Below are 24,962 nucleotides of genomic sequence, written 5' to 3' on the forward strand. Positions count from 1 at the left end.
ATTACAGCAGTGTAACCACCCATTAATAGATTTTATCTTTCTATTGAATGAGTAGTAGAGAGGAGAAAAGGAACAATACCTCAAGGTTAAAATATTCCACTCTTACACATTTAGAGCAGCATGCACCTCATTAGGCTCATCTTTTGAGTCATAATAGTCTTTTATTTTTAATACTGTACACTTTATAAATTATTCCAAAGCAAATTGAAGAGAAGCTAATGTTGCACGCTGCCATTAAGCATAAAATCCCATTATTGTACCCTTTTCTCTTCGTATTTATTACTTAGTTCATGTTTTCTGGATGTATTTTCACACTGCAGAGTATCTGCACAATATGTACAAAACATCTTGGCAGCCTTACATCTCCTGTCAGTTACTGCTCTTTGCTATTTAATGCCGTTAGCTATTCAATGGCGCTGTGGTGGTCTTCTTTTCATACACACTGGAAAAACTGGTGGTTTATACACAAAGCTCCCCCGGTGTGCCATCTCTCTTCACCAGTACTGTCTTGGTATGCCAGCTGCTGCAGAACAACGTCCTCCTCAGAGGTTAAAAGGCACTGAAGCCATGGCAGCATGAGGCTGTGAATAACAAAAGAAAATGATTACTTGCCATAGAAATGTTCCTCCTGCTGTTATAATTCACCGACTTTTTTCTTTTTCTTTTGATTAACCTCTTCTTTTGTGATCCTTTGTGACCCGTCAGCATGGGGGAACCTTGGAAATGTCTTGAAGAGCCAGGGAAAGATGGAGAGGGCAGAGCAGGCTTACAGAAATGCCCTGTATTACCGCAGCAACATGGCTGACATGCTCTATAACCTGTGAGTGTTTTTAATCACACTTATTGTTGCATTCAATATTTTCTTCAAATATTGGCCCCAGATTTTTTATTTGTTTGTCTGTTTTTAATCTGTTGATGCTACTGTGCATTTATAACCATCTCATTGTCTTAAGAACATGAATGAACGATTGGAAAAACTCTCCGTTTTCATGTGTACATTGATCAGAGCTCCTCTCAGAGGAAGTGCCGTCTTGTTTTCAATTCCCCGGGGTGCTGTCCGCCTGACAGCATTATTAATGATGCTGTTTTAGTCTGAGGGGAAAACACAAAACACCGGCCAACACTCACAGTGTGATCAAATGTCTGTGGTTTGCGAAACTGTTCCCTTCACATTTATCAGCTGGCTGATGTTCGTGTTTAATCATAACAGAGGCTTTTAACTGAAGCGATCTCCTCTTTAGAGTTTTTAAAGCTCTAAATTGTCAGAACTGTCTTTTCTTTTGTCTGCTCCAGTGGTTTGCTGCTACAGGAGAGCAACAAGTTCTCAGAGGCACTTCACTACTATAAGCTGGCCATTGGGAGCCGGCCAACTCTGGCTTGTAAGTACAGCTCTCCTTTTTTATTGACAATCTCCAGCACTTGTGGTCGTGGTTGTGCTGTGTCCAGGCAACAGCGAACACTGGCTGCGGTTATGTGAAGGGAAGGGAAGAGGTGGCAAAGGCCAGTGTGTGTACAGCTGAATTAAACCTTCGGTGCAGCTGTGCGACTGGTTTCAAAGCCCGATATGTCCACAGATAAAGCATAAACATTAAGTGATTTATTATGATTGAAGCCATGGTGCTTCTGCTTATTTTATTCCTGCTTTGTACATTTCATTTACGTATTTTTCTCTCCATTGTCCTGTCCTCCTCTTCTTTGTCTCTTCTTCTCACCACGAGTTCTTTGCAGTTTTTTCCATTTCTTTTGTCATATTTCTTTGCTCCCTGATTAGTGTAAATCACTCACATTCTTACCTGATCATGAAATAAATTAGCTCCCCGTTGTTCTGCGCATCAATCAGTGACAGATAAACAGACAATCTTGAAAGTCTCTTCCTTTATTCCCCAGATTAATTATACACCTAATCAAGATCACAGTTAGACTAGAAAATTTCCATTCAGCGTGCAATTATCCAATCTGTTAACGCTGATAACAAGGTTAATTAATTACCCTAAGCAGCACACGTTTTGAAGGCAGAATGAGAATGTGGCAGCTAATGTGTGTTTTTTCAAGGTTACACCATTACTCACCGGCTAATTGGGAGCTAACTGGGCCAAACTGTCACATTTATACTTGACATGCACATTTATCCCATTCTTTGATAAAGCACTATTGATTTGTGTCACTTTTTTGAGAGAGAGAATCATTTATTGGAGGGTGACGAAATTGGAAAAGTTTTCCTTTGTCTCTGTGTTTTTCTTATCTGTCCTCCATCGTCTGCAGAGCCTGTCGTTGGGAAAAGGGTTTAGATATTTACCACCAAATGCACAACGCTAAGCAGAATGGGTAAAATTGTTGTAAGGTGGAAGAGTGAGGAGTAAAACATTATAAGCATCAGGATCATGAATTTCAAGGACGTTGGAGGGGAAAAAATGAAAAAGAATTTGATTCCCAGCCATTTGTTTTTGAATTGATATGTCCAGATTGATCTCCTGTTTCAAGTTAATTTATTCCAGCAGTCAGACTTGACAGGGAGTTGTTTAGAGAAGAAGGTCTACAGAGACTAATTACCCTTCAGCTGCGTATTGATCATTAGATGCCGTCTTTGACCGTTCAAGAGAAAGTTTAACATACATTCAAAGTATCCCGCGGGACGTGTGCAAATATCAAACATACAGTAAAGCTGGAAAAGCATCAACAGTGGTTTAATGAAATTCATATGAAAATGATTTTTTTAGCCGTTGCTTCAAATCAACGGAGGCTGTACACACAAAAACAAGGACTTTGTTGGGAGAAGGAATCCTGGATCCCAGATAAATGATCCACACTACAATCTTATGTGCATTATCGCTTGATATCACTGTGACTGGAGCGTCTGATGCCAGTTTATCGTTGTAAAGACAATTATCACTGAGCAAAGGAAGAGCTTTTATCAATCGAGTGAAGCGACAGCAACAGTCTAAGCTTTCTGTTTGTGTTTCGTTTGATCCCAACAGCAGCCTACTTGAACACAGGCATAATCCTGATGAATCAGGGTCGCCTAGATGAGGCCAAACGCACTTTCCTGACCTGTGCTGACATCCCAGATGAGAATTTGAAGGACCCTCACGCCCACAAGAGCTCAGTCACAAGCTGCCTGTACAACCTGGGCAAACTGCTCCACGAACAGGGACACCAGGAGGTAATGACAGATTGCAGATCTCGTATGCTAAGAAAATATTTAAGGCAATAATAACCTTATAGCATGTCATAATAAAAGTTAAGGATACAATAAAATACACCAAGTGGAGACAAGAATACTGTTTTTTATTTTCGTGAATTACAATCCCCCCCAAATCCCGCCCCTGAAACAGGAAAAGGAAATGTCTTGATTGCATTTCCAGTAATATAAATCTTTTGTTGTCCCATATTTGTGTTTTGTTTTATATATTTGTCTAACAAACAGATCCATTGCTACCATGGGAGATGAAACAGTACTCCTCTGCATACGTACATGTTGGAAAATTTCATACCACAGTGAACTGAGACAAAATGCAGGCAGTTACCCAAGCAGCCTTTTGGGGAAACTAAAAAAAAAAAGCTTACTTTTATATGGACATGTTACAAAATGGTCTCAGTCATAGGGGACAAAGCGTATGTGCAGATCCTCCTCAGGCTGTTTCTAACAAATTTTCTCTTTCATGCCCCAAAAGACCTCCAGTGCTGGCTAAAGTAACTGGTTTTCCAGTTGCTGTACAATTATATTGAAAAACGCACTGATGCTGCTGATTCAATCAGGAATGAAGTGGTAGTACGGCCGATTCAATAAAGGCCTTTTTAAATTGTTGGCATCCTTGAGGAACAGAGCATTCCCACTTCCTCTGACCTCTAACCACAACATTTGCTTCAGCAATAAAATACTCTCAGGTCCTTCTGCCATTTAAACTCTGAGGGAGTCTGAGGTGACTTGCTGGACCAACACATTATACATGCTAAAGTCAACAAGCGACACGGCTCTAGTTGTCTTAACAGCCGTGACACTGAGGATAGAGCCTTTGTGCTCAGCTCTGTATGAAGCAGCCTTCTGGCGACCCCCAATTCCACGCTGTGTATTCATATTGTCATGGCCCCGGCTGCACGGGAGGAATGACGAGTTACCCCAGAGCCGGCTTCTCTAGCGGGGTCTCTGTGCTCTCTAATGCAAATGTCCCAAACCTTCTTTTTCGTTTGTTTCATTCGCAGGAGGCCCTCTCTGTGTTTAAAGAAGCAATACAGAAAATGCCGAGACAGTTTGCACCGCAGAGCCTCTACAACATGATGGGTAAGAGCTGCTCGTGTTTCAGGACCACGAGCATAATAGATACTGTTTTTACTGTGGAAGAAAAAAGTCTGTGGAGGTATTATCAGCTGGTCATCACACATTTCTGCTTCACAAAACACAAGAAAAGTACAAAGGCCGTGTACTTCCTGCATATTGTGTATTGTTTTTGACTCTATTTCTTTATTCCTTGCATAAAAATTAAAGATGAGATTTCCGGAGCAGGCTACTATAAAAGGCAATAAAAATCCAAACATGAAAACTTCAAAAAATCACTATTCAGGTCTATAATATCCTGTAAAAATAAAGAAAGAAAAAATATTTGTAAGGCACGGTGTCATAAAAATGAGTAATATGAACCAAAACCAGGATTTCTGTTGGCGTTGCTGAGATTTATTTTTTTGGTCAAAAACAAAAGTTAAAATAAATACATGTGAAGCAAACTTTACTAATTTAAATGAACGAAGGCAGTGTGTGAGACAGCTGATCTGATTCATACAGTTAGACAGAGGTTTAAGTAGACAACCGGAAGCTTTACAGTGTCATGTTAAACAGATGCTTTTCACTGCAAGAGCAACCCAGCTTGTTACGTTACAGCTGTAGAACAGCTGCTTTCAGGCTCATTATATCTGTTCACTCCATTGCTTTTTCTTTTTTCTCTGCCCTTCCTGCTTGTTTTTCTCTCTCTCTCTCACACACACACACACACACACACACACACACACACACACACACACACACAAAGCTACTTATACACACACACAGAGAAAACCTGGAACAATAAGTAATCCAGACTAGGCAGTGCCACAGGTTTGCTTATGTGTTGGCAAAATGCAATGTGACGGAGCTCCTGAGATTATGTCAAAATGTTGATGAAAGCTTCAGGCCCCATTAAGGAGCAGCGTTGCGCCTGTAATGGAGGCACCGAGCCACAGATCTGTGATTTCTGCAGCTTAGCGTTGTTTCCTCGCTGAGCTGATTTGCACATTTGGCACACCTGCTCATATCTATTTTCAGTTTCACTCACTGCACTGCTCTCATGCTGTTTGTCAGACGCCAAGGAGCAGAAGCTTTCATCAGAGGCGGACCTGGGTGGTAATCTGTACCCTGCTGGTCTCGCTCCAGCTCTTTCTGGTTGGCTGAGGAATGTTCCACTCCGAGGAGCTGGTTTTCAGCTCCTTGGATTTGATGTCACTTCTAATTGCACGTTAATGTTTGTGCTAATCTCAGAGGTACAGAGGTCTGCTGCCAGGAAATGGAGTCAAGTAATTTGGCTGCTTTTAAGCCAATCAATATAGGAAGAGGTCGCGTCAAAACGGACCAATATGTGCATTTTTAAACAGCTTAGCGCCTTGGATCAGCTATAAATCACTGCAGGTTAGATAATCCTCTATATAAACACGCTGATTATTTATTAACCTTCAAACTAATAATTCAGTATATATTTTTAAAAAACGACCAGTGTAGGAATTTTACACACAGAGGTTTTCATTGTGACCGAATGGAAATGGTAAGCTTGGTGTAATGCTGCCTAATCCACTCTGTTGTTGATGGGAGTTTTGTTATTATGTAGCTACAATACAGGGAGTGCAGAATTATTAGGCAAGTTGTATTTTTGAGGAATAATTTTATTATTGAACAACAACCATGTTCTCAATGAACCCAAAAAACTCATTAATATCAAAGCTGAATGTTTTTGGAAGTAGTTTTTAGTTTGTTTTTAGTTTTAGCTATTTTAGGGGGATATCTGTGTGTGCAGGTGACTATTACTGTGCATAATTATTAGGCAACTTAACAAAAAACAAATATATACCCATTTCAATGATTTATTTTTACCAGTGAAACCAATATAACATCTCCACATTCACAAATATACATTTCTGACATTCAAAAACAAAACAAAAACAAATCAGCGACCAATATAGCCACCTTTCTTTGCAAGGACACTCAAAAGCCTGCCATCCATGGATTCTGTCAGTGTTTTGATCTGTTCACCATCAACATTGCGTGCAGCAGCAACCACAGCCTCCCAGACACTGTTCAGAGAGGTGTACTGTTTTCCCTCCTTGTAAATCTCACATTTGATGATGGACCACAGGTTCTCAATGGGGTTCAGATCAGGTGAACAAGGAGGCCATGTCATTAGTTTTTCTTCTTTTATACCCTTTCTTGCCAGCCACGCTGTGGAGTACTTGGACGCGTGTGATGGAGCATTGTCCTGCATGAAAATCATGTTTTTCTTGAAGGATGCAGACTTCTTCCTGTACCACTGCTTGAAGAAGGTGTCTTCCAGAAACTGGCAGTAGGACTGGGAGTTGAGCTTGACTCCATCCTCAACCCGAAAAGGCCCCACAAGCTCATCTTTGATGATACCAGCCCAAACCAGTACTCCACCTCCACCTTGCTGGCGTCTGAGTCGGACTGGAGCTCTCTGCCCTTTACCAATCCAGCCACGGGCCCATCCATCTGGCCCATCAAGACTCACTCTCATTTCATCAGTCCATAAAACCTTAGAAAAATCAGTCTTGAGATATTTCTTGGCCCAGTCTTGACGTTTCAGCTTGTGTGTCTTGTTCAGTGGTGGTCATCTTTCAGCCTTTCTTACCTTGGCCATGTCTCTGAGTATTGCACACCTTGTGCTTTTGGGCACTCCAGTGATGTTGCAGCTCTGAAATATGGCCAAACTGGTGGCAAGTGGCATCTTGGCAGCTGCACGCTTGACTTTTCTCAGTTCATGGGCAGTTATTTTGCGCCTTGGTTTTTCCACACGCTTCCTGCGACCCTGTTGACTATTTTGAATGAAACGCTTGATTGTTCGATGATCACGCTTCAGAAGCTTTGCAATTTTAAGACTGCTGCATCCCTCTGCAAGATATCTCACTATTTTTGACTTTTCTGAGCCTGTCAAGTCCTTCTTTTGACCCATTTTGCCAAAGGAAAGGAAGTTGCCTAATAATTATGCACACCTGATATAGGGTGTTGATGTCATTAGACCACACCCCTTCTCATTACAGAGATGCACATCACCTAATATGCTTAATTGGTAGTAGGCTTTCGAGCCTATACAGCTTGGAGTAAGACAACATGCATGAAGAGGATGATGTGGACAAAATACTCATTTGCCTAATAATTCTGCACTCCCTGTATGATGGAAACACACACTGAAACATGCAGCATGAGGCTCTCATGGTAGAACAACAGAAGCTACATTCGGCTTATTCACAAGGGATCGCTGCAGCAGGTAGCGCTGCATGTTGGATTTTTACACCTGACACAACCCCAAAGGGATTTTTGGCTCCTCTCACCATCAAAACAGGGATCTTTCACTTGTTAACCAAATGTGTAAACCACTACACTATATAACATGAGATAATACAGTATGTTTACATGTTTTGGAATAAAATTAATATATAATTAATTATTAATTTAAGCCTTGTGCTTCTCTTTACAGTAACTATTTCAGCTGAATCCCCTTTACGTGCATGCATGCATACGTCTCTGTGAAAGAGGTATCACTGTGTAGCGTTATCACTTATAGAATAGAATAGAATAGAATTCAACTTTATTGTCATTGCACATGTCACAGGTACAGGGCAACGAAATGCAGTTTGCATCCATCCAGAAAGTGCTTTAGCCGTGATATAGATATATTACAATATATATTAGCAATAATATAGATGTGTAAGTATATTACAGAAATGGGTCTATTATGTATGTTATAATGTACACGGTGTGAAGTATGTTATGAATATTCTATAACTATAAGTATGTACAGGCTGTAGTGAGTACAAGCTATGTACAGGCTATGAACAGGATATAAATATGAAATAAAAACTATACAGAAATCTGAGATATACAGTTATACAGAAATGTGAACTATGCAAGTTATAAACAGTTGTAGGATTGAAAAATTATCATATGTACAGAATGATATTCACACAGAACTATACAGTAGTGCAGTTAGGATAATTGTGATAGTGATAAAGTGCTAGTGGTTGTGGGTGTGTGTATGTTCAGTCCATGAGTTTAACGTGGGTCAGATGTCAGGAGGCAGAGTTCAGGAGTCTGACAGCTGTGGGGAAGAAGCTGTTCCGGTACCTGGTGGTCTTAGTCCGGAGGCTCCTGTAGCGCCTCCCAGAGGGCAGGAGGGTGAAGAGTCCATGTGATGGGTGACTGGGGTCTCTGATGATTTTCCCAGCCCTTTTCAGACACCGCTTCCTGTAGATGTCCTTTATGGCAGGAAGTGGTGCTCTGGCGATGCGCTGGGCAGTTTTCACGACCCTCTGCAACGCCTTCCGGTCCGAGGCGGAGCAGTTTCCGTCCCAGACTGTTATACAGTTGGTCAGGATGATCTCGATGGTGCAGCGGTAGAAGTTCACCAGGATGTCTGAGGACAGGTGGTTCTTCCTCAGAGTCCTCAAGAAGAAGAGGCGCTGGTGAGCCTTCTTGACCAGCTTGGAGCAGTTGGTTGTCCAGGTGAGATCCTCGGAGATGTGGACTCCCAGGAACTTGAAGCTGCTCACACGCTCCACAGCTGTCCCCTTAATGTGGATGGGTGGATGTGGGTCAGCATTCCTCCTGTAGTCCACGATGAGCTCCTTGGTCTTCTCGGTGTTAAGCAGCAGGTTGTTTGTGTCGCACCACTCAGCCAGATGATCCACCTCCTCCCTGTAGGCGGTCTCATCGTTGTCGCTGATGAGGCCAATCACCGTGGTGTCATCTGCAAACTTAATGATGGTGTTAGAACCATCAGCAGGTCTGCAGTCGTGGGTGAAGAGGGAGGTGGTGTGTTTTCATAAGACTAAAAGGCTGTGCTCAGGCGTATGTCACCTGTTGCTTATCTTTTCAGTAAAGCGATTAATCTGAATCCCCACTGAATTCAAACCTCAGTCTCCTCTTGTCTAAACAACTCTTTCAGTCATTTGGCAGTTCATAAGACTTGTTGTAGATTGAAATATAAACCATATTACAAGTCATATTTTAACAAGTGGGATTTATTCACACTTTCCCCCTAAATACATCCTGATGTTGATTTTAACTGTGTTGCATTACCAGCCAGTCAGTTTTTTTCCACCCATGCGAGGGTTGCTGGATAGTGTTGTTATTTCAGGTGTTGCTTTAGCAGGCAGAGGGTCAGATGTGGCAGTGGGGGGAGGTATCAGATGATGTCTGACAGGTCAGGAAGAGTGAAGGAGGACAACAGGAGAAATCTTGTCCTATTGTTCTGTAAGCATTACGGTGAATTTCTGCTATGCCGAAATGTAATAATCAAGCACACTTTGCTGAAATGAATTACTTCAGGAAAAACCCTGAAATAAGAGCAACAATAATTTCTTCAGTATGAATCTGACATGTTTAAGCAATTGCAACATCTTCCAAAGCCTCTTATTGCTCCATATGTTTAAAATATGATGAAAGTGCCAGAAGAAAAATCATTAAGTTTGATGACTGGATTATAGTCTGAATTTGTTGCCGCCCTGTAATAAAAATCCTCAAAAGAATAAAAGACAGCTGTGTGATGTTTTAACCTCGGACACTTTTTTGATTTGATCCCTCGTGTGACGCTGTCTTTGCCATGACAGGGGAGGCCTACATTAGACTGAGTAAGCTGACTGAGGCTGAGTTCTGGTACAGAGAATCGCTGCGAGCCAAGCCAGACCACATTCCTGCACACCTCACTTATGGAAAACTTCTCGCAATGACGGTAACGTTGTTTTTGTTTTGATCCTCCCTTATCTGTGTTTCCATTCAATTTGCTATCATAAGTTGTAGTGAATGTTCTGATTAAACACTACCCTGCGACCAACTTTATTATTTAAAGGTGTGTCCCACATTTAGGGTTTGGTTTATGAGATTAATTTAGCCGACACGTTCATTTCTACTTTTGCTGTTTTATAGCATCTTCCTTTGCTTTGGAGCAAATACGTCAAGTTTCAGGGCAAAACAAACACACTGATGTCATCAGGGTCATTTTAGCTTCTCTGTAAAGTTTAATCAAATGAAATGACTTCCTGATTTTGTCGTGCCTCCACGTTTGCCTCTTTAATGTGTTACTGGATTTAAAAGCTACTACAACAGTATCCTTAATCAACTGCCTAGAAAGCACTCGAATCTCTACACTATATGGAAAGAAAGCTAACACTGCCCGGCATCTTCCAGGTCAGCAAATGAAAGTGACACCTGTCTTGTGTTTTACTAATGAAAAAAAAAATGGAGGCCTCTCAGGGACAGGAGCAGTTTCCAGAGTCCTTGAGTTTACGAGGAGCTGGTCTTGCGGCGGAGTCGTGCAGTCGTTCGGTGATAGACTGCAGCAAGACATACATACTTGGAAAAGAGCTGAGAAACAAAGTAGTCAGATCTGAAAAGGACTGTCAGAAAACAAATAAACAAATCAGATAGAGGCTTGCGTAGAAGGTCAAACAAAGGGTGGAGGCCTTGTGATCAGCAGACACCCCTTTCGTCCACTGCCTGGGCCCTAATGAGAGGAGCCTGCAGCAGTGATATCTGGATTTCCAGCAAACGGCTGCACTCTTCCTGGCCCTGGCCCTTTTTATTTCCTTCATGGAAACAGAATTCTTTTCAAGTTTGTTTCATTTATAGTTTTTCCTCAATCATCATTTTGTGAATATCCTCACTGATAGGTGGAGGAATTTAACAAGCAAACCAATTTTTCCACAGTTTTTAGACATAATGTTAGCCTTTTTTGTGTCAACACATATAAAACCAGAAGCCTTGGAAATAAACTTGAAGTCAGTTACCACTTATATATCTGTATGGCACCGGCTACTGCCAGTAGCTAGTGAGCATAGCATAGCACATGAATTGGAAATAAAAAGCTTGGCTCTGAGGATCACTAATTAACACGTTATTTTTGGGCTGTTTAATCCATACAAAAACTGAGGTGTAAAAACCACACTTTGTGGTGTTATAAGATTTTTATGTGCCAAAAGTTACTGAACCCAGCCAGGAAATAGTTTGGCATATACCCCTAAAGAAAAAAACAAAGAATGTGTCTTTTTCTTAGTGTGTTTTGTACAGATTGTAGGCTTGGATGGGCCGACTGCTTCTGCATTTTTAGAGTCTTCAGAAAAACCACAAACTGTCTTTCATCTGAATTGCTGAAGTGCTGTACAGTTGTGGATCATTATTATTAGTCCTCTGCACACTGGCGGTAGATTGATTTGCCGTTCTGTCCGCTGACTAGTTTCCAGCTGAAAGAATAGATCAACTGGCAACGCAGATAAAACTCACTTATTAAGTTGACATGATTCCTGTGAAAAATTCAATGGAACCAAATCCCATCAGCAAGGACGGTTTTTAGGGAATAACTCAATACTTTAAAGGAGAGTATTAAGACTTGGTAAAGTTGATTCAGAGAAGAAGTCTGTGAGCTGTGAGGAGAAACTCATTTTATTTAGGAAAGTGTTATTGATTTGGGGGAAAGTAGAGTTCAAATCTTCAGGGATAAATCTCTGTAGCTCTCTGACCATGATGGATGGTTTAGGGGTCTTGAACCCTTGTGATCCCTTGAGTGCAAATGAAAGTGCGATCAAAGAAGGGATCTAAGTTACTTGGATAAGCTTACAGTGACTCTATTCTTTAAAGGCATTTCTGAAAGATTTTATTGAAATGTGTCAGAAAAATGTTACCCGTGAAAACAGGCTGTCGTTTAATATGTACCGACCCCGGCGTTTAAGTATGATCCAAAGCAGTGCAGGAAGAGCAGCCGTCTGTCATCTCCCACCTCTGTCCTCCCTGTGCAACAACTGTGAGTGATGAAGACACTTCAGATGCTGTCAGGGACTTTGAGGTTCAAATCCCTCTGGGAGAGGCCGCAATATAAGGTTTAGCAGCAGGGTCAGAGAAGGGTGAGTGGTGGGTGGCGGAGCGAGCCTTTCTGTGGCTGCTGAGGCGCAGAGAGCAAAGAGATGGTGTGGATGGTGACAAGGACAAACAGGGGAAGAAAGGGAGAGTTAATCGCACAGATCAGTATTGCATTCTCAGCCCTGCTGACCCCCCTGCACCTCCACTGACACCCTAAAGGAGCAGGATGTGTTGTTGGTTGTGCATAATTATAATTATAATGCTCGCAATATTGGATTCAGTCATTCAGTTGTCATTTCCACAACTAATACAATACAGGTTTCATCCATAATAACCTCGACACTCACAGAGCCAGGGATACATCTGCAGTTCGCCCAATGTTATCAGGAGATTTGAGGTGTGAGGCGTGCACAAATGAGCTCAGCGAGTGTGCGACAAACGGGAGAATATTACACAATGAGTAGCCTCGCATAATAAGTAGATATCCGACAAAACTGTATTCACATGTACTTAGCAGACGTTTGTATGTTTGCATGCTAAACTAGTGTTGGACAATGACAAACAGACTTTAAATAAATTCTGCTTAACATTAAACCTAAACAGCCACATCAAAGTATCTTTTTGTTGGCTGAGAAAGCCAAGATACGACATCTCCATATGGCAGCAACTTGGTTACACCTTTAGCTCATGTCCTAAAGCACATCCTGCTTTATTGCCTGTTTTACAATAACCAGTGAAGTGATATGTTTACTGGAGTAATAAACAGAGTACAGTCATCATTTATAGACAGGGTTCCTTCCATCCCTTTCTCATGCTGCATTGGTCATACCTTAGATGAAAGCTATTCAGTAGTTATCCCAGAATTATTGCCACTCATAATCATAGCTTCTAATCCAAAAGATGAAAAAAGAGATTGTTGCTTGATTAAGGGGATCTTCAGCGAAACTAAAAAAGGTAGCATAGTTATTAATTTTGACCTATAACAAATGAGTTTTTAACAAATTATAAAAAAAGAAAAAAGTTGTTACATTTTGTGGTCCTACCAACATCTAGCTTATTCTGTGTATGGTCTCTGTTAATATTCTTAATGTGTCACAGTCCACATCTTTCATGCACTTAGAACTAAAACCCATTTCAGTCTGTCAAAGTTTAAGCTGTTGAGGTTTAATAACTGTAGGTCTTTGTTGTAAAAAGCAGCTTCTGGTAAAATGTTTGCTTTCCTCCATCTGTGAATATAGGAATAAAAATACACAGAAGTGATGCTTTTCAGAATGGAACTTGGACACAATCAGCTCTGTTAAACGTATCCTTGGCACAGGCTTAATTTTCTGCAGCATCAATGGAAACTACACTCAGATGTTTACATTAGAAATTTCTGTATTTATTGAATCTACCGCTCACTGAAAATGAAGTCTGCTGTCATTAATACGATATAGGGCCCATTCCTTCCGTACGACTGAATTAAAGTTATGCACTAAGTGTCACACTCATTCAGGTTGTTTTTACTGGCTTTGCATAATCCAGTAATGCCTTAGTATATTAGTCTGGTACAACTCCAACTTAAGAACATGTATATATTATTCATGAAAGGCTTAATCTCTCTCTAAAATGCATACTGATGGCTGCATTATTAATGCATCAGCTTTTATTGATGAGTGCACAGGGTTAATTGTTGATCAGATGACATCTGGTGCCCAACTGAGATCAGCGATGTGTCAGAGTCCCAGTTGGCACTTCTATTGGCCAGCTGCTCGGTTCTGTTAGAGCTGTGATTGGTTACATGTCACAGTGTAAAGGGCCTGAGGAAGCTTTTGCAGTCCACAGGGCTTCAGTGTGTCTTCTTCTCATCATATTATGCTCGCCCCCCCTCCGGTATGGATTCTTTCTGGAACATAAAAACAAAAATAAATCAAAAATCAAACGTGTTTGTGTGCAGTACACCTGTACTTGAGGCTAAACGCACTATAGACACAAGCCTTTCTGTTTTCTCCTCCCTCCTTTCCATTGCCCTGCTTCCCTACTCACTGTCTTGTTTTATAGCAGTTAGGCCACACACGCTGACAATCTGCAACTATGCTCCGGAAGTGCTATTTGCAAAGATAATCTGTTTAATGAATGAGACTTTACCCTGTCTGGTCTGCTGTGCTAAACGTGACAGTGTCTGCTTTTCTGGGATGACACATGAGCCTGACACAATAACAGTAGCAATCCGTGTGTTTCGTGTCTATTTGTTAAGATTTATTGTTAAAGTACGTCTGTGGTTGGAAGAGGGACATTAGGTATACACAGAGGTATTTTGGCTGTTGAGTCGAGTGTGGTGTTTTTAGACTGAGTAGCTTTGAGGAGCAGTTGAAACAATAATGACACTGTGTTTAATCCATCTCTCTCAGGGGCAGAAAGCAGAAGCGGAGAGGTACTTCCTCAAGGCCATCCAACTCGATCCCACAAAGGGAAACTGCTACATGCATTATGGTAAGCACAGATATATATTTTTCCTCCAGTCTTACTCAGGCCAGATTTCTTCTTACATTTCAAATATTTGATTTGGTAATTTCACGCATACATGCTGCACTGGTGCAAAGACGGGCACTTACACACCTTAGCCGATTGTTCATGCAACAGTGTTGGCTGACCCTTCTGCCATTTCTTTTTTTATTCTTTTTGATTAGTCAAGACTCACAGGAAGCAGGGTTGATTTCCTTAGATTGTTCACTGATTTGATGGGCGTACCGAACGTGACAATTTTAGCGTATGCCTCTTCTCAAGCTTTCCATTAATCAGCAGTATTACCTCCTGGATTTAATGTCTTTCATAGTACCTTTGAGTTTGTAAAAGCATTTAAAGCCTTTCTTTATGATGGCTTCGCTCACTATCTTTGCACCAGGTCGCAAGTGACATTTAAGGTAATTGGTTAATGGGGAGTTTGGGATTTTGTTGAGTACTGTGTGTGTAGGTTAATTATCCAGCCAATGAGGATATGGATTGCATTGATCCAAGCACAGAGACAGTGTTATTTCAAGAAATTACTAAACGGTACTAATGATACATGGAGATATAATATTCATATGGAACATCCATATAACGTCATTTATCTTATTTCTGTTAGCCCAAGTAAAAATATGCATCCATTAATTTCTATTTCTTGTTCACAGCTATGGTTTAATTTATAAATATATCTATTTACAGCTAAACACATCAGCAGGCATAAAATCTATCATATACTGTTCGGTTTTCATTACTTTAGATTGACTAAGTTGTTTGGTTTTCAAAATGTTTTTGTTTCTGAGACTGCAGTTTTCACAGAGTGTCCTCAGGCCTGAAGAAGACTCTTCAAAAAAGGTCTTAGAGTGCACTAAAATCATGAATTTAATTTAGCTGTGTTTATTTGATCATTTTCACTTGCCTGCCTTAGGCAGCAATGCTTGTTTCTTTTTCTTTCGTATTAAAAAAGGCATACACTATCCTGCTACAAATGGTGCTGCAAGAGCTATTCAATGTCATTTTTGCCAAGTTTCATTCAGCATTATTAGAAGTGTACTGCCTCATTTGGGGCTTTTGAATTTTAGTTTAAAAAAAAAATGTAATAAGTAAAGAAGAAGTTAGCTGATTATTGCTTTCATTCATCTATTCTGCTGGTTACTAAGGTAAATTTATTACTTCCATTATAGAATTTTGTCATATATGCCTGGGAATAGCATTAATAGGTGATACTTTTGTGTTTAGACTTGCATTTCCAACTACTTAGTAAATTAAAAGTGTCAAGTGGGATTCAATAGAATGTTGAGCATGGGGTAGGGATTAATAAGTATTACTCCATTTCAGACTTAATAATTGTCATTTAGACTCTGTTTTATTTTATTTATTTTCTTTTTTTTGTTTTGTCTGAGCACATACGTGTGTGTATTTACATATATATTCGTATTTGTAAATGCAAGTATGTGTACTTGTGTATATATTGTTTTATTACACATACATTTTCTGGGGTTTTTTTGTAAATGTGGTAAGCTCTGAAGAAACTTTGATTTATTTATTTTTTTCTTGTCCAGCCTAGTTTTCACATGAAAACCTCGCGTGGTGTTCCCCAGGGCTCAGGTCTTGGTCCCATTTAATTCTCTATCTATACACTGTGTAAGATAATCTGTAAATAATATAGCATTAATGTTAGTTTTAACTGTTAGGATACTCAACATAAATAACATAAGTTATTTACTTAGCCCGAGTTCTTTTTATTCACCTGTTCAAACCTGAAGTTTTGCTCGAAGGAAAGAAAAAAGCCCAAAAACTTAAAATCTGTCCTCCAACATTCTGGGTATGAGCTTAAACTGACAAAGTCGTACAGCCATACTTTCTCCAATTAAGAAATGATGCAAAAGATAAAATTATTATATTTTAAGTAAAAGCATATTATTTTAGCTGTTGTTTATCAAAGTCGGGTCCGTTTTATTAGTTGATGTGTTTGTCTCTGACAGATTTGGTTTCATGTATCAAAAACACTCCAAAACTACAGATCTGGAGGTTTTTAGTGCACAGTTGTGGCCTAAAAACTCACTTAAAATATAGCTCTTGCCTTGTCCTGTACTAAATGCTCCAGTTTCATCCACAGTTATTAAAAAAATGCGCTTGGGTTCACTTGGTGGTTTAGCATCCTGGCACAGCAGTGGACCTTACCAAAATCAACAGTGTATTAATTCCCCCTAAACCTGGCTCTTACCGAGGGGTCCACCCCGCACTTCACGGCCTTGTCAGGCTTCTATAATCCCCTCTTATTAGGCTGGTCCACAGAGGTTAACTGCAAGGCAGGCGCACCCGTAATAAGACATAGCCCTCCTGCTGAAAACATTTTCATCCAAAAGGAACAGATCTATCAAGGCTGATAATCTGAACAAATGAGTCTGAAAGATGGCCAAGGAGAGATTTTATGCTGCACTTATATTTAATGTTTCATCATATTGTCACAAGGGCAGACTAGTCTGTCCCTCTGCCTAGGCCAAAAGAAACACTGCGAGGCCGTGTATCCCTACGTGCCCCTGTGGGGATCCCAAAGTGTTTTAATAATGGTGCTGTTCCCTTCTGCCCTGCCAGGTCAGTTTTTGTTGGAGGAGTCACGGCTGCTTGAAGCAGCAGAGATGGCAAAGACAGCTGCACGCCTTGACAGTGGGGAATTTGATGTGGTCTTCAATGCAGCCCACATGCTCAGGTATGTATTTGATTGGCGTGATTTTTTTCTCTTTCTTCAGGTTTGATGATTTCCTTAGTGCAAGAGCATGCGTAAAGACACTGCGTGTATTTTATTCTGCCTAGATGAGATGGGTGGGCCCAGTTTTCCGTGGCTGAGTAGAAAGAAAGCTGTGTATGAGAGAGGGAGGTCTACTGTCTGCACGTTTTATCCAGGGGCTTACACCATTCCTCAGCCTCAGTGATTTACTTGGCTATACTTTGTAATCCTCTTCTCTTGCTGCAGTGCCAGCTCTAGAACTCCTGGTTTATCTTAGTGCGTAGTGTTGCTATATATCTCAGAGTGCTGTCTCTCAAATTACATATACCACTCTGTCTCAGTCTTCCACCACTGGCCGGTGCTCATATTTGAAAGCATGATTACAAATTAGTGGAAAGTTCAGCTGTTGAGGCTAAGCAGGAAAGCCCACAAACTGTTGTTTGTGAATGAGAGCCATGTGTGGGATTGTATAAATACAGCTATGTGCCCCCTCCCCCTGAATAAACCTCCAACTTTATATTACCCAGTGTAGCGATTTCCTTGTTTAATTAGTCATCGTGGGCAACTCTCTGCATATTTGTCAAAACTACGACTGCCAGCTGTAAAGAAAGAGATAACTCTTGGACAAGTGCTTCGCTTGACTCACCAGAGATCTGCGAAGTTACTGTGCTTAAGAGTACATCAGTGCACTCCCACTCAGCTATGTTCAGCGTACCTCCTCTGATCGTGTAGTATCTTCACCACCAGCAGTTTCAGGCATAGAGAGCCTCTTCCAGAGTCCAGACTCCTGGCAGCTAAGAGAGCATCAAGCAGCGCTCGAGTTGAACTCATCTCCGCCTGCTTGGCATGGGGTCTCACTCCCTCCACAGCTCATGTTCTTTATGTGTTTGTCTTGGACATAGATGTGGAAAGCCCATCGGTTGGTGGGGACACAAGTGAATCTGCACAGGAGAGGGGAAGAGATTAAAAGGGGGAGCAGTAGCTCTCAAATTTGCAAATGTTGTTTATTACCCCTTTGGGCTTTTGGTTCTGACTATTTTGCTTTCAAACTAATAATTTTCATCTGCTTCATTTTAAGAGTTTTATTTTTTTCACTACGAATGTAGGACAGGAAAAGTTGGGCAATAGTAAGGCCAAGAGGTACATGCTTGTACTTCCCATGAGCATGTCAAATGCCAGTGAAAGTGAAAAATTACACTGTGAAGTCGTAGAGTAAAGTACAATCTGTAGATTTCCAAAGGCAGCCCTGGGAAAAGCAAACATTATAATACACACAAGCACTTTATCCACTCGCAGTTTACCTCATAGATTCCCAAACTAACCATATGCCCAATGTAATTTTATTAAAGACCATATCTGCGAGATTACTGAGTACTGTACGTTGCTATCGTGCCATAATCTTAAGCATGCCAACTATGAGACCAAATGTAAATTTTGTGAAATATTTGATGACTGCAACTAAGCGTTGAAATTGCTGTCCAATGTCATGCTTACAGCAGAATTTGTCTTTGTTGTGATCTCTGCTTTTTAGATGGCGTCATTAACAAGATCACTCGTTTTTAAATATGGTCAAGAATTTTTTATTCCTCTCAAGGTTTTTTTTTATTATTATTTTTTTATTTCATTAATGCCTCGTTTTCTCATCAGCCTCTCTCCCAGTTCCTGTGCTGGTATAGCCTTACACTAGCTCCTATTCCAGTGGTTGGCCTTCATTGTCTACAGTGCTCTCACAACCCACAGACGGCTCTAGGAGGTCCTGTAGCTCTGCTGGTTACAGTGTGGCAGCTTTCCAGTTCTCCTCTCTTAATGTGTTTATAAATGTGATAATGATATTATGGAATTAGATTTGTGCATTTTTCTTCTGTGAAGGATCTGCTTTCTAAATATTATGCTGGCAAACAAACATATGGTTGTGGTTGAATGTGAAAGCCACATTTATAATCTCAGGACAAATTCAGCAACTCAAGTTGGTGTTTGGATCCCTGTCGGAATGTAAAATGCTTCTTTTTGAAACAAAAAAGGGAGAAACCCAGCCATAGCATATTCTTTTGTATATCTGAATATATAAGCAAACACAACGTATAACTCATTTAAGATCCAATTACAACACTTTGGCAGTGTCAGTCAGTTGACCCACTGTGGTCACAGACTTGAATATCTCAACAACTACCATCAAGTTTTGTACAAACAGTCTTGAGAGGAAACGACTACTGACCGGGGTGATTTTTTTTTCTATAGTATCACAATGATCTCCTTATTCATGGTGTAAGCTGAAGTGAAGTGGAATGGACTGACAGCGAATGTTCACTAATGTAGACACCCGTTAGCGTTAGCATTTAGTTAAACCCAGTACTGTGACTAACTTTAGCCTCTGAGAGCTACGAGCACGACTGTTCGCTTGGCATTGTTTTTCTGGGGGATTTTTTTTTCCTATATAATATAAATGTATAAAGGTATAGCTATTTTTTTCTAACTCTGAATTATAAATCATCTCCTTCATCTGTTAAAATTAAAGGATTAAGATTTCACAAAACCAAAACATAGATGTATACGCAGGTCCAGACTTTTCTCTGGAACTACCCAGATGACGATCTCATAATAAAGTACGACAGCTTGAATGAAAGCGTGGGTATAAAAGCCTCGCTTCCTTTGATCATTCCGACTTAAGGGGCTCCACAGCCGGCCGCTGTTGACTCCGTCCTTGACTATTACAGTGTTAAATTGTTTTTAATTGGGAAATTGTTACCATAAGTGCACAGCCTAAAGCTGTGTGTCATAAAGGTGATTTCTGATATGCCAGAAAGTTAATAACGAGGAGCCACCGGTTTATGTGCAATAGTACAGTGGGCTATGAACGAAGATGATGCAGCACAGCCGTGTTGTAACTGTAGTTTTCGTGTCCTCGGGAACAGTGTGTTTCTGGTTCCAGGGACTCATGCCGACAAGCCATCTGCTCAAAAATCCTTTTTGTCACAGTTTGGCATATGCAGCGTATTTCGGAGCATTCGATCTGTACACTCTGCTGTCCTGTTTTGGTTTGGGGGGTTTTTATTGATGGTATGATTACATTTGTGTTTTAATGGTGTTTGCACAGTTTAACTATCTCAATATCTATCAAGTGTTGCAACCCACATTTTTCCAGACTAAATGTAAACAGATATGTACAGTGAATATTCCAGATGAGCCTCGGTGTCTTGATATGCAATGAACTAGAAGTCCTGACCTCAAGGTTCAATTAGAACAGAAAGTGCTTGCAGTGCACTGCTCGGCGCAGATGTTATTGAAAGATGCTATCGAACGAGAAGCCTACGGGCGATTGGATTGGCTTTTCTCATCCCTCATGCTGTTCCTCTGCGTTACTTTCTCACTGACCCTCGAGCGCTAGTAAACACGAGGGGTTCAAGGCCTCATCCGAAGCCAGCAGCAATAAAAATGAGTAATGACCGCCTCTCTGTTTTCCTTTTGCAGACAAGCCAGCCTAAATGAGGCAGCCGAGAAGTATTACGGACAAGCAGCGAGCCTGAGACCCAACGTGAGTAAAACCGCAGCTAGCTAATCTTCCCCCGTTATTATTTACTCTGATGGACAATGCGCAATCGCAGTCTGGGTGGCTTTCCAGTATTATTACTCTCTGATCTGCTTTTGCACAACACCATGCATTGTCAGTGGATCTCAGACAGATGAATGCTAGGTTTTTACTAAGCCCAGAGATTTGCTTGTCCAACATCCATCACCAACTTCAAAGGAGAGGCCAGGGTAAGCAGAATGAAAAGAATAATGATAATAACACTGAGTCAGGGGACGGTGACGTCTTGAAAATGAATGGGATCCAGTCTTTGAGAGCTCTGACAGGGAGGGTCAAGTTGTTTAAGTGAGGGTCACAGAAGGAGCAAAGTATGTTTGGCATGTGGTCACCCTGTTTATTCCTGCGTCTTGATTAAAAGAAATCAGTTTGCGATTAATGATCAACTATATCTGAACAATGATATACAGACAAAGCAAAGTCTAGTGTTAGGACCACATAAACCCTGGTATAACGCAAACAAATAATGACAAATGGAGCAACCAAAACTTGAGTATAACAGAGGAATTAGATGTTTTTTCCATACATGACGAAATTCAAAGAGCTTAACTGTTCAAAACCCTGACCATTCCCACTGATACTTTTTCTGATGTCTAAATAATTACTGTCAACTGCCTCCACCCAAAATGCACAGCCATCGTTGATTAGATGTTTAGAGGCCACTTATTGTGCTCCACATTGCCGACAATAGACTGAGGTAGAGCTGCAGTCTCTTTCTCTGTGTGCCCAGCTAAGTGAGGAACGAGGAGATGTGAAATACTGTTCTTTAAATAACAACAATAATAATAAAAATTATACACTTTATAGCTTTTAATGAATCCCGTCGGTATTGTACATCAAATATTGCAGTTTTTGATATATGATGGGATGATTTCCGAGTACTTTTAGATAAGAAATCAACCCTTGCAGAATCGTGTGCATGTGTTTAAAGCATAACTGGGTTCTGCAAGGTTTAAAGAGTACAAACTCATTATTGATAACACATCAATTTTGTGATTTAATACATTTGAACAGCAAAACACACATCACCATGGAGACTCCCATCAGGATCTTGTAATTAATCCATAAGGGACTCTTACATACACAACTACAGCCAGTTTGGAGTTAACAAGTTTTTCTTCAAACTGTTTGGAGAGTGTATGAAATGCAAAAAAAACCCATTTCTGTGTCAGTGTTGTTCAGTTCGTCTATAAATTAAAGTCTTGAGATGTTCGTGTACTCCGTAGTCCTCGTCCACATGCAGAGACACTGTTTTGCCCCTGTCGGGTCCATTTTTTGGGAAACTTTTTGTTATTTGTGTTGCTTTACAGCTGAGGCATTATTATAATTTAGCATCTTCATCCATCTTCTTTACCTTTATCCTTTGTTCTTTCCAATGTGATTTGACTTAAGCCATGTACACTGTCTATCTTCATTTGTCATTTCATGCTTTACTGCGACTTGACTCTTTGCTCTCCAAAGGCCCTGGTGTTTTATATTAGGCACATATGTCTGCTTGCTTTGAGTGAGAGAGGACACTTCCTTCCATTCAAAGGATTTAATCCTTCAGTCCTACAATTCCCTCAATCTAGATAAACTAAATCCGGTTGGATGCTTGCTTAGCATCAGTCGCTCTCTATAACCTACGACATCTGCCCTTTCAAAGTCTCCAACTTTATATTGATAGTCTTTGCTTAAATGGCTATTTAAAGTCATTACAGCCAGGTCATTCAACACCTGGTTTTACACTGAACATTCACAACCTCTGTAGCATATGTTGCTTTACAGTCTAGGCTAATATGCTCTGCATCTGGACATGCCTCTGCTCCTGCATGCCGATTTCAGCAAGGGTGGGGAGGCGGAGAGGTTACAGAGCAGCAGGAAATGAGAAAAAAATAAAAGCTTTTGACAAGCCAGTGTTCTGCAGTGTGTTGCAAGGGCTAGGAAGAATGCAGAAACGGGGGTATAAATCACAAACGGCTTAGATATATGAAGAAGGGGGAGAAGCAAAGGCTTTTAGTAGTCTTTAGCTTTGAGTCTGCAGGGTAGACCTTAGGAGGGAAACAAAATTCAGGGATTGCTAAGTTGTGCATGGGTGAAAAGAGCAATCTTTGAAGCTATGCTGCAGCTGTGCTAAGAAGAAAACCAGCACTCTGTGGATTTTCTACCCAGGAGTCACTGCACAGTGTTTCACATGTTACACCACTCATCAGTAAGTGTCCTGGGGAGCGGTAAAAAGTGTGAATACAAGCTTTGTTAGCTTTCTGGAAAACATTTACTTCTATTCTCCAGGATCCCATCCATTCAAACCCTGACTTCGGCTGGACAGAGTTTGTTTGTTAAAGGCTTACTGCCCACCTGCTTCTGTGAACTCACACATGTATCAGACAGAGACAGGGGCAATGGCATTTTGGGGGTTTTTGTTAACACACAACACATCAATAGATTGTGGCTCTATTTATGTGTTACCCTCTCACTTTTACTTTCAACTGTGTCCATCTGTATAAGAAAAAATACTTTGACTCACAATTTTCTGACTTTTAAAATGCACCAACTTGTAAAGTGAAGCCTGACGGTTATTCTGTGGTTTAAACATCCAATGATGGGTCAAAAAGAAGGTCATTTAAAGTGCGACCAGCCTCAGAATTACCCCAACCATTAAATTCAAGAACCCTGGCTGCTAGCAGAACAAATTTAGTTTTGCCAGGATGCTTTAAATTAAAAAAAGATCCTCTCCAACGAGCTACAGTAGAGGTGTTGGTCGTGTCAGTCCTTCCTTTGGGCCAGGCATGTGTTCTATGTTTTACATTTTGTGTGTTTACAGCAGAAAATGGTTTTCTCTCAAGGGGACAGTGGCATAGTTGGACTATACTGGTTGAATTCTGCCAAAGAGAAAAGCACTCTCCTTCCCATTAAAATGGAAATCATGCATGGAGCATCACTCATCCTACCCTGGCACTGGAAAAACAGTGAAATGTTTTGTAAGCGAACAGTCCAGCAAACGGCGCCGTTCACATAATTCCTCGTAGTTGGGAATATATGAGACAAAGGCCAACACTCTTAGGAGAGCTTCTGTGCTTAAAAGTGTGAAGCTTAAACTCCAGATTCACATTAATATAAGAATGTAAACTGTTCAGTTATTCATCTGGGGTTGTTTGTTTGGAAAATTTCTTATATCTTGATATAGATTCAGAGTGTTATCTGTTCAGTTTTCCTCTATTATGATTTCTCCATTCGCTTTTTCAACAAGAGAAATACTTTGGGTTACCTAATGGACCAAAAGAAATTGTTCACCTCTTGAAATATCATAATCATGCACTGTTTTAAGTAACTGGTGGATGTGATGATTGTTTTAGTAAAAAAGTTTTCTTTCTTTTTTTAATTTTAACATCCTTGTATCCCAGGAATTACAATGATAGAAATCACAATAGTCCGCAGCAGTAGCCTCACTACACGATTGAAATGTGAAAAACAAGTCTAAACTGAAATAGTGATCAGATGTGGCCCTTCCCTAGCCCTGGATATCCCATGCTTCTGACATGATTGCACCCCAGACACATTTCCTGTAGTTTGGTCCTCATGACTCACTCATTGCACCGCTGATGATTTTGCCCCTCGGCACTAACGGGAATAAACAGTATATTCATCTCAACCCACTTCAAAGTCGCGGTCGCCCGCCCTGACATCTATGGCCACAGACAAGACACAGAGACATGCAAAGCAGCATAGTTACCAAACTCCAAACAGGGTCTGGGTGATCAGACGAACACAAACCACTGTGTTAAATCATCATGTGATGAAAAACTACTTTCTTTATTTAAGCCTCACCTCGGGCATTTTCTCTTGCTTTTGTCATAAGAAACAAGTTACTGTTACTCATTTTTTCCATTTCCATTAAATTATGTACATCCCAAAGTGTGAACAGATGGACTTTATGTGCATTATTTATCAGCCCATGGATGTAGTAAAATTTGAATTTTTTATTAAAACATGTCTCTAGCTAAAACACTGTCCTTATGTGTATGTTAGCTCCCGTTTGCTAGGTCCCGTGCAGCTGTGTTTGTACCAACTGTACTAGGTTATAA

General features: G+C 40.6%; 1 protein-coding gene across 2 annotated transcripts in view; it reads left to right on the forward strand.

Moving 5' to 3' along the window:
- tmtc2b (transmembrane O-mannosyltransferase targeting cadherins 2b) overlaps positions 1 to 24,962 on the forward strand; it is an 86,717-nt gene that overhangs the window by 59,623 nt on the left and 2,132 nt on the right. The window contains exons 4-11 of one of the 2 annotated variants that reach the window (XM_003447120.5): positions 706 to 820; positions 1,294 to 1,379; positions 2,976 to 3,160; positions 4,201 to 4,279; positions 9,859 to 9,980; positions 14,491 to 14,572; positions 17,183 to 17,297; positions 20,784 to 20,847. In XM_003447120.5, the coding sequence (XP_003447168.1) occupies positions 706 to 820; positions 1,294 to 1,379; positions 2,976 to 3,160; positions 4,201 to 4,279; positions 9,859 to 9,980; positions 14,491 to 14,572; positions 17,183 to 17,297; positions 20,784 to 20,847 (848 nt within the window). Of the gene's footprint in view, positions 1 to 705; positions 821 to 1,293; positions 1,380 to 2,975; positions 3,161 to 4,200; positions 4,280 to 9,858; positions 9,981 to 14,490; positions 14,573 to 17,182; positions 17,298 to 20,783; positions 20,848 to 24,962 lie in introns of those variants that run through there. The other variant, XR_002062952.2, reaches the window with a different exon arrangement.

The sequence above is a fragment of the Oreochromis niloticus genome, linkage group LG7, assembly GCF_001858045.2.
Source record: "Oreochromis niloticus isolate F11D_XX linkage group LG7, O_niloticus_UMD_NMBU, whole genome shotgun sequence".
NCBI classification, from domain to species: domain Eukaryota; kingdom Metazoa; phylum Chordata; class Actinopteri; order Cichliformes; family Cichlidae; genus Oreochromis; species Oreochromis niloticus.